General features: G+C 37.6%; 2 protein-coding genes across 11 annotated transcripts in view; both read left to right on the forward strand.

Moving 5' to 3' along the window:
* tjp1a (tight junction protein 1a) overlaps positions 1 to 4,004 on the forward strand; it is a 183,451-nt gene extending 179,447 nt beyond the window's left edge. For all 10 annotated transcript variants that reach the window (XM_051723556.1, XM_051723563.1, XM_051723507.1 and 7 more), the window contains one exon: positions 2,170 to 4,004. In XM_051723556.1, coding sequence (XP_051579516.1) covers positions 2,170 to 2,264 — 95 coding nt within the window. In that variant the 3' untranslated portion in view covers positions 2,265 to 4,004. The remainder of the gene's footprint in view (positions 1 to 2,169) is intronic.
* Positions 4,005 to 5,466: 1,462 nt separating this feature from the next.
* The window catches only part of LOC127416245 (protein ENTREP2-like), a 250,567-nt gene continuing 242,257 nt past the window's right edge, over positions 5,467 to 13,776 (forward strand). Inside the window, exon 1 of the mRNA XM_051655491.1 lies at positions 5,467 to 6,229. Coding sequence (XP_051511451.1) covers positions 6,005 to 6,229 — 225 coding nt within the window. The 5' untranslated portion in view covers positions 5,467 to 6,004. The remainder of the gene's footprint in view (positions 6,230 to 13,776) is intronic.

Raw genomic sequence — 13,776 nt, forward strand, 5'->3', positions numbered from 1 at the left:
AGTCTACCTAAATAGATACACAACTTACATAATTTTAAATAGTACATCCAAGTGACAATAGCAAATCATACTGTTCAGGTATTGTAATTGCTATAGTTTACTTCCATGTTGTTTCTCCATCAAATAGCAGTGTAAAATGTAAATCAAGTCAATCACTGAAATATCAGCACCACGTTGAGTAGGAAATAACTTGATGTATGTGTACACTCATATGGAAGAATATGGTCCTGGGTCACTAAAGACCAGAGGTATGTGTTTTTAAATGAAAAAATAAATGAGGGACGAGTCTAAATTATTTTTTTTGTGGTAATCAGTATAATGCCACAAATGCTGTTCATTGAGCTTATCTTGTATTGAACCTGGACCATTTCTTTAAGTTTCCTTTGTAGTGTTTTGGCTGGAGTCACAGATACATACAGTAGAACTATTAGACCTTGTACAACCCCAATTCCGAAAAGTTTGGACAGTATGATAAATGCTAATAAAAACAAAAAGGAGTGATTTGTACATTATATTCACCCTTTGCTATATTGAAAGCACCACAACTACACATAATGATGTTTTACCTTGTGAATTGTATTTTTTTTTTTTTAAATGTACAATAATTTCAAATCAGATGACTGCAACATGCTCCAAAAAAATTGAGACAGCAATTTAATACTAAAAACTATTTGAAATAACAAGGCGATGTGAAACAGGAGATGTTAAACAGGTGAGGCAATTGTGTCATAATATATAAGGAGCCTCCAAAAACAACCTAGTCCTTCAAGAACAAGGATCATTCAAGACTTGTCAATTTGCCAACAGATGCTTCAGCAAATAATCCAGCACTTATTGGAAGGATTTTGGGCATTTCATCCTCTACAGTGCACAATATAGTTAAACGATTTAAGGAATCTGGTCAAATCTCAGTGCGTAAAGGGCAAGACGAAAAAACATTTCTGAATGCACGTGATCTCCGATCCCTCAGACATCACTGTCTTAAAAACCGTCATTCATCTGTAATGGATATCATGAACATGGGTTTGGGATAACTTTAGTAAACCTTTGTTAGTCAACACCACTCGCCGCTGCATCCACAGATGCAAGTTAAGACTTTACTATGCAAAGCAGAAGCCCTACATCAACACTGTCCAGAAGCGCTGCCGACTTCTCTGGGCTCGGTCTCATCTTAGATGGAAAGTAGAACAGTGGAATGGTGTTTTTTGGTCTGAAGAGTCCAAATTTCAAATAGTTTTTGAAAAACACAGCCGTCGTATTCTCTGGGACAAAGAGGAAAAGGACCATCCAAGCTGTTAAAAGCATCAGGTCCAAAAGCCAGTGTCTGTATGGGCCAGGGGTGTGTTAGTGCCCATGGCATGGGTAACTCGCAATCTGTGAGAACACCATGAATGCAGACAGATATGTACAAACTTTGGAGAAACATATACTGCCATCCAGCACCATCATTTCCAGGGACGTCCCTGCATTTTCTAGCAGGACAACTTCAAACCACATACTGCCCGGATTACAAGTGCATGGCTGTATAAGCAGAGAGTGTGGGTGCCAGATTGGCCTGCCTGCAGTCCTGACCATTTCCAACTGAGAATGTGTGGCGCATTATTAAGCACACCATCCAGAAACGAAGACCCTGTACAATTGTGCAGCTAAAGACCTACAAAATGGATAATTGGGGGAAAATTCCACTTTCTAAACTTAAACTTGTGTCTTCAGTGCCCAAATGCATAATAAGTGTTATTAGAAGTAATGGTGATGTTTCACAGTGGTAAACACTCGACTGTCCCAACTTTTTTGGAGCGTGTTGCAATCATCTGGTTTGAAATTACTGTACATTTCACATATGTGTGGTTGTGGTGCTTTCAGTATAGCAAAAGGTGAATATAATTTACAAATCAATCATTTTTGTTTTAGCAATTTTCATACTGTCCCAACTTTTTTGGAATTGGGGTTGTACTTGAAGTTCTTTAGTCACTGCTGGCTTTGTCATGGTGAATCTAAGTAGAAAACAAGCATGAATGCAGCTTTATTCATAGTTTGTGTGTACACACAGAAGATGTGCTGTCACTGGGACATTTGCACAGTGTGCAATGTGAACTACATGACGCTTCATCTTATGCTCTGTTCTCCAATTCTCTGTCATATTCATCTCCATTTTCTCTGTTTATCCAGGTGATCCTAAGAGTTGGCAGAACAAATCTATTCATGGGGATCCCAACTACCTGGTTGGAGCCAACTGTGTGTCTGTGCTTATTGACCATTTCTGAGGAGGGCAACAGCTGGCCCGTTACTGAATGTGGAACCAGATAAAACAATAGAGGACCACCCCCTTTTAAACACAAACACTCACGCACACACATACTTACACATGGTCCTCTAGGATGAAGGAATTACGCAACACTAAATGAAGGGTCTCCTGATTGTGCTCTGGCTTTGTTTACTGTAACCATAGAGACCGGAGGGAGGGTTACATTCTCTGAAGTGCTGTGCTCCTCTTCCTCACGTTTTCTTCTTCCTCTACTTTAAGTGCTTTTATATACTTTCGACGATAACAAAAACAGACATTAACCTTTGATGGACTGCATGCTCTGTGCCACTGACAAATTAATATTTGCGACACATAATTTGTTTTTGTTTTTTTTTGTTTTTTAAAGAGTATGTTGGGTTCTTCCATTCAGTGTAGGCAAATGAAAATTATAGACTATATTAATCTGCAAATGTATTTTCACTCCATATAGTATGCACACCATAATGTTATTTCTAAAATGTATAGTGCAACTTTTCTAGAATATTGAATTCTAGTTTTAGACTTTTCAGATATCAAAGATGTTTCAAGCGGTTGAAGTGTATATCTGATACAATTCCTGACTTTCATCATGAGAGTATAGATTAACATGTCATGGTGCAGAATCAGTGCTAGATAAGAGTTTAGGGAAATAGTCAGAGAGGAAAGAACTGGCAATTGAAGAATATAATTAATGAAATTTCCTAGCCAAGGACATACAGTATGTCACCAGATACTTATAGGCTCACCTGTTTAATAGTTCCTTAGTACACCACTAGCCTCCTTACAGACCTGTAAACTTTAGCACTGGAACATTCCTGCTGTGTCAAGATCTATGCATGTGCTTTGACTCAGGTGTGAAGACCGCTGCTCTCTCATTCTTTACCCTCTCTCTCTGTCTCTCTCTCTCTCTCTCTTATTCTGTATCTTCCAAAGCAGTGATGCCTTATCTGAAACGATAGACTTTTTCAACAACAAAAACCTTTTTGGGTTCTTTTTGCTAAGGTGTGTTAATGATAAATTATGAAGAAACTGAAGTTGTCTTTCTGCCATTTTGTCAAGCCACTGTACAAAACAAACCTGGGTGTTGCACACAGGAACGGCATAAAGGCTAAGAACAGGTTTTCTCTTTTTATCTGCTATGCACATGTCCTTTTAAAGAGAAACAAAAATAAATGATGTGAAAAAGGAGACAAATTGGCTGTACATAAAGCATATTGCCTTCATTATTGGTTTGTAAATGGCCTTTTTGTATGTCTTTATTATTTTGTATAAATCATGGGGGGGTGGACATTTATAAGAATGAATGAAATGAAAATGGTCTAATCTTTGTATTCTGGTTCTACCTTTGAGCCAGTAGAAATATCACCTTTTCTACAGTTACACGCTAAATATAAACATTTTTAATAAACCATCTTTTAATTTTTATTTACAAAGGAAAGTGCTTGATGTAAACTATTCTAAAAAACTTGTTTCTTTTAAACGGTGTGCTCTAAATGTGTCCCATGCATTTATTTGTGATACTGGATGCTACATTGTGTGTCCTGAAATGTATTTTTGTACTAATAGACGATTTATTATGGCACAGCAGAAAACATATTATTTAGACAATATAACACGGCTTCGACTGGTCATTAGCTATTTACGTGTGGCAGTTTTGTTCCCTTTTCAACACAATTTCCAGTTTGCCACTGTATTAAAAAATAAAAATTTTAAAATACAAGGTGTTGTGATCTTACTGGTGGTTTTCGTATTTGCAGCTGCAATGCAAAGCTGTTCGAGTAAAGAACACATTGTCCCATTTTTATTTATTTTTTTAACCCTAAAGAGATAGTTCAACCAAAAATGAAAACTTACCCTCATGCCATCTGAGATGTGTATGAATTTCTTTCTTCTGCTGAACACACAGATTTTTAGAAGAATATTTCAGCTCTATAGGTCCATGCAATGCAAGTCAACAGGGTCTGAAACTTTGAAGCTTATAAAAGCACAAAGGCAGCATAAAAGTAATCCATACAGCTCTAGTGGTTAAATCCATGTCTTCTGAAGTGATATGATAGGTGTTGGTGAGAAAACGATCAATATATAAGTCGTTTTTACTATCAATTCTCCTCCCAGTAGGTGGTGATATGCACAAAGAATGTGAATCGCCAAAACAAAAGAAGAACTCTTAGGAGAGAAAAGCGCTTAGGAGGGCTGTTTGAAAGTGGAGATTTATAGTAAAAAAGGATTTAAATATTGATGTGTTTCTCACCCACACCTATCATATTTCTTCTAAAGATATGGATTTAACCACTGGAGTCATATAGATTACTTTTATGCTGCCTTTATGTGCTTTTTTTAAACTAAGATATTCTGCTAAAAAAAAACATTGTGTTCTGCAGAAGAAAGAAAGTCATACACATCTGAGATGTCATGTGGGTGAGTAAATGAATTTTCATTTTTGGGTGAACTATTCCTTTAAGGGCAAGGTGACTTTCGAAATGCCTTTTGATGCGACAGCACACTGCAGTATATTAAGTGTATAGTAACACTCTGTGACCTGCAGATGGCGCTAGCACCCTACTGCGCAGATTAATTCTGATTATTCATTGAGACAAGCGTTTATAACGTTATAAAACCGATATTTTTGTAGGCTAATATTATATTTATATCAGTGAGGTTAATCGAACTGTGTGGATCTTTCCCATGCACTCAATAATCTAAAATGCAAAGAATTGAATACATATGCACTTTAATCTAATCTGTTTAAAGTGTTTTCATTTGATTAACTTAGTCTGTATCTTAAATTGTTCAGAATAATATACAGGCCTATATCAGTCTCATTTTGCTACTCGGTACCAATTTTGAAATATGCATGTTTTGATCTACAGTACATTGTTTTGATCTAATATATTAATTAATAATAAAATAATGTTCTCGTGTACCGTATGATTGCATATTAACCTTAAGAAAAGGTTCAGTCTTAAAAAGGAGAGCTGCAGGGTTTCACTGAAAAGTAACACGTTGTGAGTCATTTTGTTATCATTTATCAAGGGCTTTTGTGGTGCCTTAAACAGGGTCGTTGCCCGCATCCTTGTGAATGTCTATGGCGGCACCACAATTCACCTCCCCTACACAACCACATAGTCACACATCTGATTGACAGGCTACTGGCGCGAGGCTGCGGCGGCTGTACGCACGGACTCGAATGGCAATCGTACACTGGTGCCGAACGCTTGAAACGCGTCGCTGAATCTCAAAACGCATCAGTAGCAGCCCGTACCTCACCTGGCGCAAGCATCGGTCTAGTTAAACGCGATAAACGTTAAGTTCGTTATTTTGAAATCGAATGTTTCTATTTAAACGCATTCTGTTGTAGAATCATGTCAACGTTCTTCAGTCAGATACGAGTCGCGGGTGATTTCATTAACGGACGGATTTGATGGATCACCTATCCCGTGCGTTTCCTCGAAGCGGGCGCGAGCACAATAAAGCTCACCTTATTGTGCATTATTGAAATCATTTTGGATAACGGTAATTAAACACCTGCTTAAAAACAGCGTACTTCTCTTCAGAACAGCGAAAGTGAAGGACACATTTTTATTCTTCATGTAACGGGATTATGATGGTCTGTGCGTCTTGGAAACCTGCTTTAAATTAATCTTTATACTGTGGATGTCGGAGCGACTGAACCCAGAGGTCTGAAGTTTTGGTTTCATTTCAACTATCTGAGTCGTGGCCATGCCCGTCAGTGCGATGCCGAGGGGTCGGTCCCTGAGCCCGGTGTCCCTGTCCCGTAGACTCTCCCGGCTGAGGGAATTTCGGACCCGGACTCGCATCATGCTTTCTCTGGGAGTTTCACAGATGGTGCTCGGGAGTCTCATTTTGGCTGTCAGTTTCGCCGCTCTGGCCCTCACTACTTCTCCGAGGGTTAGACATTCGTGCCCCTTTTGGGCTGGATTCTCGGTAAGTGAAACTTGTACTTAGAATTATGTAATTATATGTGTTTTTCCTGTATGTAGAGGTGATACCACGAGTCATTTGTGACCCCAGAATTGGCAAAGTCAGCAGTCATGTCGTACGAGCGACTTTTCATCTTCACGCGCTTCTTAGTTCATAATGAAATTCTCCACCTTATCACTGAGAGCCTGAAGTGTTTAATCACCAAATGCCCTTTGCAGCTACAAAAAACCTTACCATGTTGTGCTTGGGCTCAGGTGAGTTCACCTGTACTGCAGAAAAACAAAGCCAAATCCATCGAGGAGATTTTAAAGATTCGTTTACGTCTCACTTATGCCTGTTGATGTGTTAAAATCCTTAAACAGCAGTAATGTGGATGTTAGTTTGTGATTAGTATTGATTGTTGTGTCCTTGTCAGATTTTCTGACAGGAATAAGCCCTGTTATAAATCACAGTTAGGCTAATTCTTTATTTCCTTTTCTTTATTTCCCTTTGTAATATTTCCTTGTGGTGGTACTAGTATTTGTTATTGTGCACACTTTTGAGGTACTTTTCTCAGATAATCATGTCTATGTTATCCTCAATATACTGCAATGTGTCAAATATACAGTTGAAGTCAGAAGTTTACATACACCTTAGCCAAATACATTTAAACTTAGTTTTTCACAATTCCTGACATTTAATCATTGAAAACATTACCTGCCTTAGGTCAGTTAGGATCACTACTTTATTTTAAGAATGTGAAATGTCAAAATAATAGTAGAGAGAATGATTTATTTCAGCTTTTATTTCTTTCATCACATTCCCAGTGGGTCAGAAGTTTACATACACTTTGTTAATATTTGGTAGCATTGCCTTTAAATTGTTTAACTTGGGTCAAACGTTTTGGGTAGCCTTCCACAAGATTCTCACAATAAGTTGCTGGAATTTTGGCCCATTCCTCCAGACAGAACTGGTGTAACTGAGTCAGGTTTGTAGGCCTCCTTGCTCACATATGCTTTTTCAGTTCTGCTCACAAATTTTCTATCAGACTGAGGTCAGGGCTTTGTGATGGCCACTCCAGTATCTTGACTTTATTGTTCTTAAGCCATTTTGCCACAACTTTGGAGGTATGCTTGGGGTCATTGGCCATTTGAAGACCCATTTGCAAACGAGCTTTAACTTCCTGGATGATTCTTGAGATGTTGCTTCAATATATACACATCATTTTCCTTCCTCATGATGCCATCTATTTTGTGAGGTGCACCAGTCCCTCCTGCAGCAAAGCACCCACACAACATAATGCTGCCACCCCCATGCTTCACGGCTGAGATGGTGTTCTTTGGCTTGCAAGCCTCACCCTTTTTTCTCCAAACATAACAATGGTCATTATGGCCAAACAGTTAAATTTTTGTTTCATCAGACTGGAGGACATTTAGTTAAAAAGTAAGATCTTTGAATCCATGTGCAGTTGCAAACTTTAGTCTGGCTTTTTTATGGCAGTTTTGGAGCAGTGGCTTCTTCCTTGCTGAGCAGCCTTAGAGGTTATGTCGATATAGAACTCGTTTTACTGTGGATGTAGATACTTTTCGACCTGTTTCCTCCAGCATGTTCGTAAGGTCCTTTGCTGTTGTTCTGGGATTGATTTGCAGTTTGCGCACCAAACTACATTCATCTCTAGGAGACAGAATGCGTCTCCTTCCTGTGTGGTATGATGGCTGCGTGGCCCCATGGTGTTTATACTTACGTACTATTGTTTGTACAGATGAATGTGGTACCTTCAGGTGTTTGGAAATTGCTCCCAAGGATGAACCAGACTTGTCGAGGTCCACAATTTGATTTTTTTTTTATTTCCCCCATGATGTCAAGCGAAGAGGCACTGAGTTGAAAGAGGCACTCCAGTTGACTCCAGTTAGCCTATCAGAAGCTAATTGTCTAAAGGCTTGACATCATTTTCTGGAATTTTCCAAGCTGCTTAAAGGGACAGTTAACTTAGTGTATGTAAACTTCTGACCCACTAGAACTGTGATATAGTCAATTAAAAGTGAAACAATCTGTCTGTAAACAATTGTTGGAAAAATTACTTGTGTCATGCACAAAGTAGATGTCCTAAACGACTTGCCAAAACTATAGTTTGCTAATATTAAATCTGTGGAGTGGTTAAAAAATTAGTTTTAATGACTTAAACCTAAGTGTATGTAAACTTCTGACTTCAACAGTACTATTGTCATAGCTTGCTTTCATCTTTGTGTGTTGAGTGTTTTGAAGCTCATTTAGCACACAGCTAACAATTACCAAGAACTACAATTAATGTTCTTGTAACCTTTAACATCCACTCTTAATTAAAGTAACCACAGTGCACTTGTACATGCACAGTATAAACAGTAAACAAAATAAAAAATAAAAAATAAAAATAAAAATACATTCAACAGTGTTGCCAAAATTGTATAGAATTGGACCTTTAAACATGACTCTGCCTCAGTGCAATTACGTTGTCTTTTGTATTGACACAAGAATGTAGTCAGTGAAATTTTACATTACCAGTGCTCCTTACCAAGAAGTATACAGTATAAGGGCAACCTCAGTTTCATTTTTTACTGGGCACTGTACAGGGAGCTTTTGTAGGACAGTATTTTCAACACCTTAAAATGTCATGGCACCTACTGTAAATATTTATGAAGGCCTGCTCCCTTGATTTCCCTCCATAGACTCTGTGAAAGAGCTCATTGGTGTTAATTATGGGGATGAAAGAGTAACATAGAAGGAAAAGAGACATGTGTGGTGACAAAGATAACCAGCTTAGGGGTCAGAGGTCAAACAACAGGCCTCAAGACTCACTGATCGTTCTCCAGACACGGATGTATTGCATACTCCAGATGTGCCTTTTAGAAATACAAGCCTGTATCTATATGATTTGATATGCGTTTCATGGATTTTCTTGTAAATGTAGCTGTAGGGTGCTTAGCTTTTTTTAAATACCTAATATGGTTTGAGAATATATTTCATGGCTGTGGGTTTTGGTGGGGGGAATTCACCATGCATAGCCCTGAGGTTATATTGTGAGCAAGTTGGTGAACATGCTGTGTTCCTCATGGGAGTGGGCTGAGCGACTGGGGCGTAATGCAGTTCTGCAGAATATGTTATTATGGACCATGCGTGACACGGGTTAAGCTGTTGCGCACCGTCTCTAGGACGTGGGCAGCGTCTGAGTTGGAGTGGCAAGTTGGGTGGTAAAGGTAATTTTTTAGGGTGGCAGCTGCCACCCCGTGCAATCCTTCTGGCCCCTGGGTCAAATTGAAATTCATAATTCACTGTTCACAATGTTATAGGCATTCAGGCATTCTTACTGCATCAAATCCGTATTAATGTAGACTTTTCACACAGTAAAGAGTATCAAATATTAAAGTACTTTCATTTTTAATGTTTTTATATTATATATTTTTTTTGTTTAATTGCTACTGTTCTCTATTTAATTGAATAATTAAAGTTTAAAACAAGTTTTACAAGAGAAACACTGAAGGCCTTATTGTTTTAATTTAAACTGTTAATATTTATTTAAAAAAAACTTTTGTAAAATAACAGTGTTTTATTGCATACTTGCTTACAAGTGCAATACCAAGTTGACATAGAACTGTTAATGAAGCTTTATTTCTGCTCGTTTTACTTTTTACTTAGCATGTTATAAACAGGTTAAATTATTATTATTATTATTATTTTTTTTTTTTTTGCAATAATTACAAGGTGCTGTTTGGTTTATAATGTATTCATTGTACCCTCTTGTGGACTTGGGACATTTTAAATGTATATATTTGATTTACAACTTTATTGCATTTTTGAATAGTAAATTACATGTTACTTTGTTTAATACCCTTATGTCCAGGTTCATCTGAACACACTGAAATAAGCATTTTTCTTCAGAAATCTGAGAGAATCGTGATCTTTATTCTAAGCAAAAAAATCGTGATTCTCAATTTATCCAGAATCGTGCAGCTCATATATATATATATATATATATATATATATATATATATATACAGGTGCATCTCAATAAATTAGAATGTCGTGGAAAAGTTCATTTATTTCAGTAATTCAACTCAAATTGTGAAACTCGTGTATTAAATAAATTCAGTGCACACAGACTGAAGTAGTTTAAGTCTTTGGTTCTTTTAATTGTGATGATTTTGGCTCACATTTAACAAAAACCCACCAATTCACTATCTCAAAAAATTAGAATACATCATAAGACCAATAAAAAAAACATTTTTAGTGAATTGTTGGCCTTCTGGAAAGTATGTTCATTTACTGTATATGTACTCAATACTTGGTAGGGGCTCCTTTTGCTTTAATTACTGCCTCAATTCGGCGTGGCATGGAGGTGATCAGTTTGTGGCACTGCTGAGGTGGTATGGAAGCCCAGGTTTCTTTGACAGTGGCCTTCAGCTCATCTGCATTTTTTGGTCTCTTGTTTCTCATTTTCCTCTTGACAATACCCCATAGATTCTCTATGGGGTTCAGGTCTGGTGAGTTTGCTGGCCAGTCAAGCACACCAACACCATGGTCATTTAACCAACTTTTGGTGCTTTTGGCAGTGTGGGCAGGTGCCAAATCCTGCTGGAAAATGAAATCAGCATCTTTAAAAAGCTGGTCAGCAGAAGGAAGCATGAAGTGCTCCAAAATTTCTTGGTAAACGGGTGCAGTGACTTTGGTTTTCAAAAAACACAATGGACCAACACCAGCAGATGACATTGCACCCCAAATCATCACAGACTGTGGAAACTTAACACTGGACTTCAAGCAACTTGGGCTATGAGCTTCTCCACCCTTCCTCCAGACTCTAGGACCTTGGTTTCCAAATGAAATACAAAACTTGCTCTCATCTGAAAAGAGGACTTTGGACCACTGGGCAACCGTCCAGTTCTTCTTCTCCTTAGCCCAGGTAAGACGCCTCTGACGTTGTCTGTGGTTCAGGAGTGGCTTAACAAGAGGAATATGACAACTGTAACCAAATTCCTTGACATGTCTGTGTGTGGTGGCTCTTGATGCCTTGACCCCAGCCTCAGTCCATTCCTTGTGAAGTTCACCCAAATTCTTGAATCGATTTTGCTTGACAATCATAAGGCTGCGGTTCTCTCGGTTGGTTGTGCATCTTTTTCTTCCACACTTTTTCCTTCCACTCAACTTTCTGTTAACATGCTTGGATACAGCACTCTGTGAACAGCCAGCTTCTTTGGCGATGAAAGTTTGTGGCTTACCCTCCTTGTGAAGGGTGTCAATGATTGTCTTCTGGACAACTGTCAGATCAGCAGTCTTCCCCATGATTGTGTAGCCTAGTGAACCAAACTGAGAGACCATTTTGAAGGCTCAGGAAACCTTTGCAGGTGTTTTGAGTTGATTAGCTGATTGGCATGTCACCATATTCTAATTTTTTGAGATAGTGAATTGGTGGGTTTTTGTTAAATGTGAGCCAAAATCATCACAATTAAAAGAACCAAAGACTTAAACTACTTCAGTCTGTGTGCACTGAATTTATTTATTGCACGAGTTTCACAATTTGAGTTGAATTACTGAAATAAATGAACTTTTCCACAACATTCTAATTTATTGAGATGCACCTGTATATATATATATATATATATATATATATATATATATATATATATATATATATATATATATATATATGAATGACACCAGTCTTTCTACACAGTATCGATAAAACCAAATTACACCTCAATTAAGTATTCACGTGCTGTCTTGTTGGCCAGCTGCTTTCCAGCACTCATACGTAACCACAGTAGGGCTGCAGGATACGGAAGAAAAATGCAATATGCAATACGATAATCCTATGATGACATCATCGAAGTTTATTGGAATAAAAAAGGATGATCTATCCCGGAGATCACAAACATTGTTGTCTTTTGTTCCAAATTGCATATAGACTACATATAATATAATTTTTAAGATTAGTTACAGTATGTAGCAGATTTTAAAATTCATCATTCAATTATTTTAATTTTTTGTAAAAAAAAAAAAAAAAGAGAAAAAAAAAGTATATGAATAAAAGTTAATTTCACCATATTTAAGAATGTCCTACAAGAATCTGTTGTAAAATATTTCATTTTATTTTATTTTTACGCTGTGATTCGTGTTCATATTAATTTCAAAATTAGTTAGTTCAATCTAGGACTTTTATTTTGAAAAATGATGCCCAGAAGTGCTTGCCATAGACAAGCTTTCTGCTTTGGTTTAACTGCTTGTTGTCACTCCGCGCTGAACTTGACACTGGCATAAATGATTTCATGGGACAATTCATTAATTGTAGGAATTTAACCAAATCACTTATCCCATCACCTACAGAACCAATCCTCTTATTCTTTGGTATTCTGTGTATCTAATTTTATCCCATCAAGCTTTTATTATTAGAAATGACCCTCCTATGACTTCAGGCCTCCTCATAGTAATCAAAATTTTTTAATCCCTGTATAATTTATAGCATTAGCTGAGAGAGAATATCTTTCTTATGTATGCAAAATTAACATTTGAACTGAAATATATTCAAATTAATCAGAATCGAATCCATTTGTAGCGGTATCGAAATGAATTGAGACCATGTGAATTGGAATCGATACCCAGCCCTAATATTTACAGGGTTTGTAAAGGGTTAGTTTACTCCAAAATGAAAATCTTGTCATCACTTGCACACACTCGTGTCATTCCAAACCCATAAGACTTTCTCTCTTGCGTGGAAGAAAAGATTTGATATCTAGCAAAATGTCTAAGCTGCTCTTTTTCATACATTGAAAGTGGATGGAGACCAGGGACAGCCGTGGGTTTGGAACGACATGAAGGTTAGTAAAATAATCACACATTTTTGGGTGAACTATACCTTTAATTTCCTTTCAGCTCCTTTTTGGGCTCATGCAGGTATACACAGAACAAACACTTTTGGGTCAGTGCCTACTGTATTCACAAAAAGGTGAAAAGGTGAAAAAATTCAAGAGAGATCAAAAAAAAACTGGAGAGGAGATGAAAGGCTAAGGAACAAGGGGCCAAAAAGATTAAAAAATGTGACATGCTATTGCTTTTATACTCTCTTTTTATGATAGGAGTTAAGGTTAACAGTTATGGTTATCCCATGTTCCCAACCTCCATCCCCCTCATGTCTCCTCCCTCTGTCACTGCTGAAACATCATACAGACACAGAGAGTCTGAATCAAGTCTCTGACCACAGCAGGGAGGCTTAATCAGCAGGAGATCTCTGAATTTGTGAGTGTATGTGTGTTCTGAGATATTTTTGTTAATCCACCTTCATATGAGAATTTAACGCATGCTTCTCTTCTCTTTTTATGCAAGACAAGACATTTTGTTATTCTGTTCGAACACAGATCTTCTCAGTCAATTCACATCACAGTCTGATGCTGGAGAGAATCATCAGTGTTGGTCGGAATATGGAAGAGAGGGTGATGGAACTTTGACAGCTGTAAACAGCCATGTCATGAGTGTAACATAATGAGTGCTGAGAATCTTATATGAAATGACCCTCTGCCATATCACATTCCATGCAGACACTGCCT

Source organism: Myxocyprinus asiaticus, chromosome 2 (genome assembly GCF_019703515.2).
Source record: "Myxocyprinus asiaticus isolate MX2 ecotype Aquarium Trade chromosome 2, UBuf_Myxa_2, whole genome shotgun sequence".
Classification (NCBI taxonomy): domain Eukaryota; kingdom Metazoa; phylum Chordata; class Actinopteri; order Cypriniformes; family Catostomidae; genus Myxocyprinus; species Myxocyprinus asiaticus.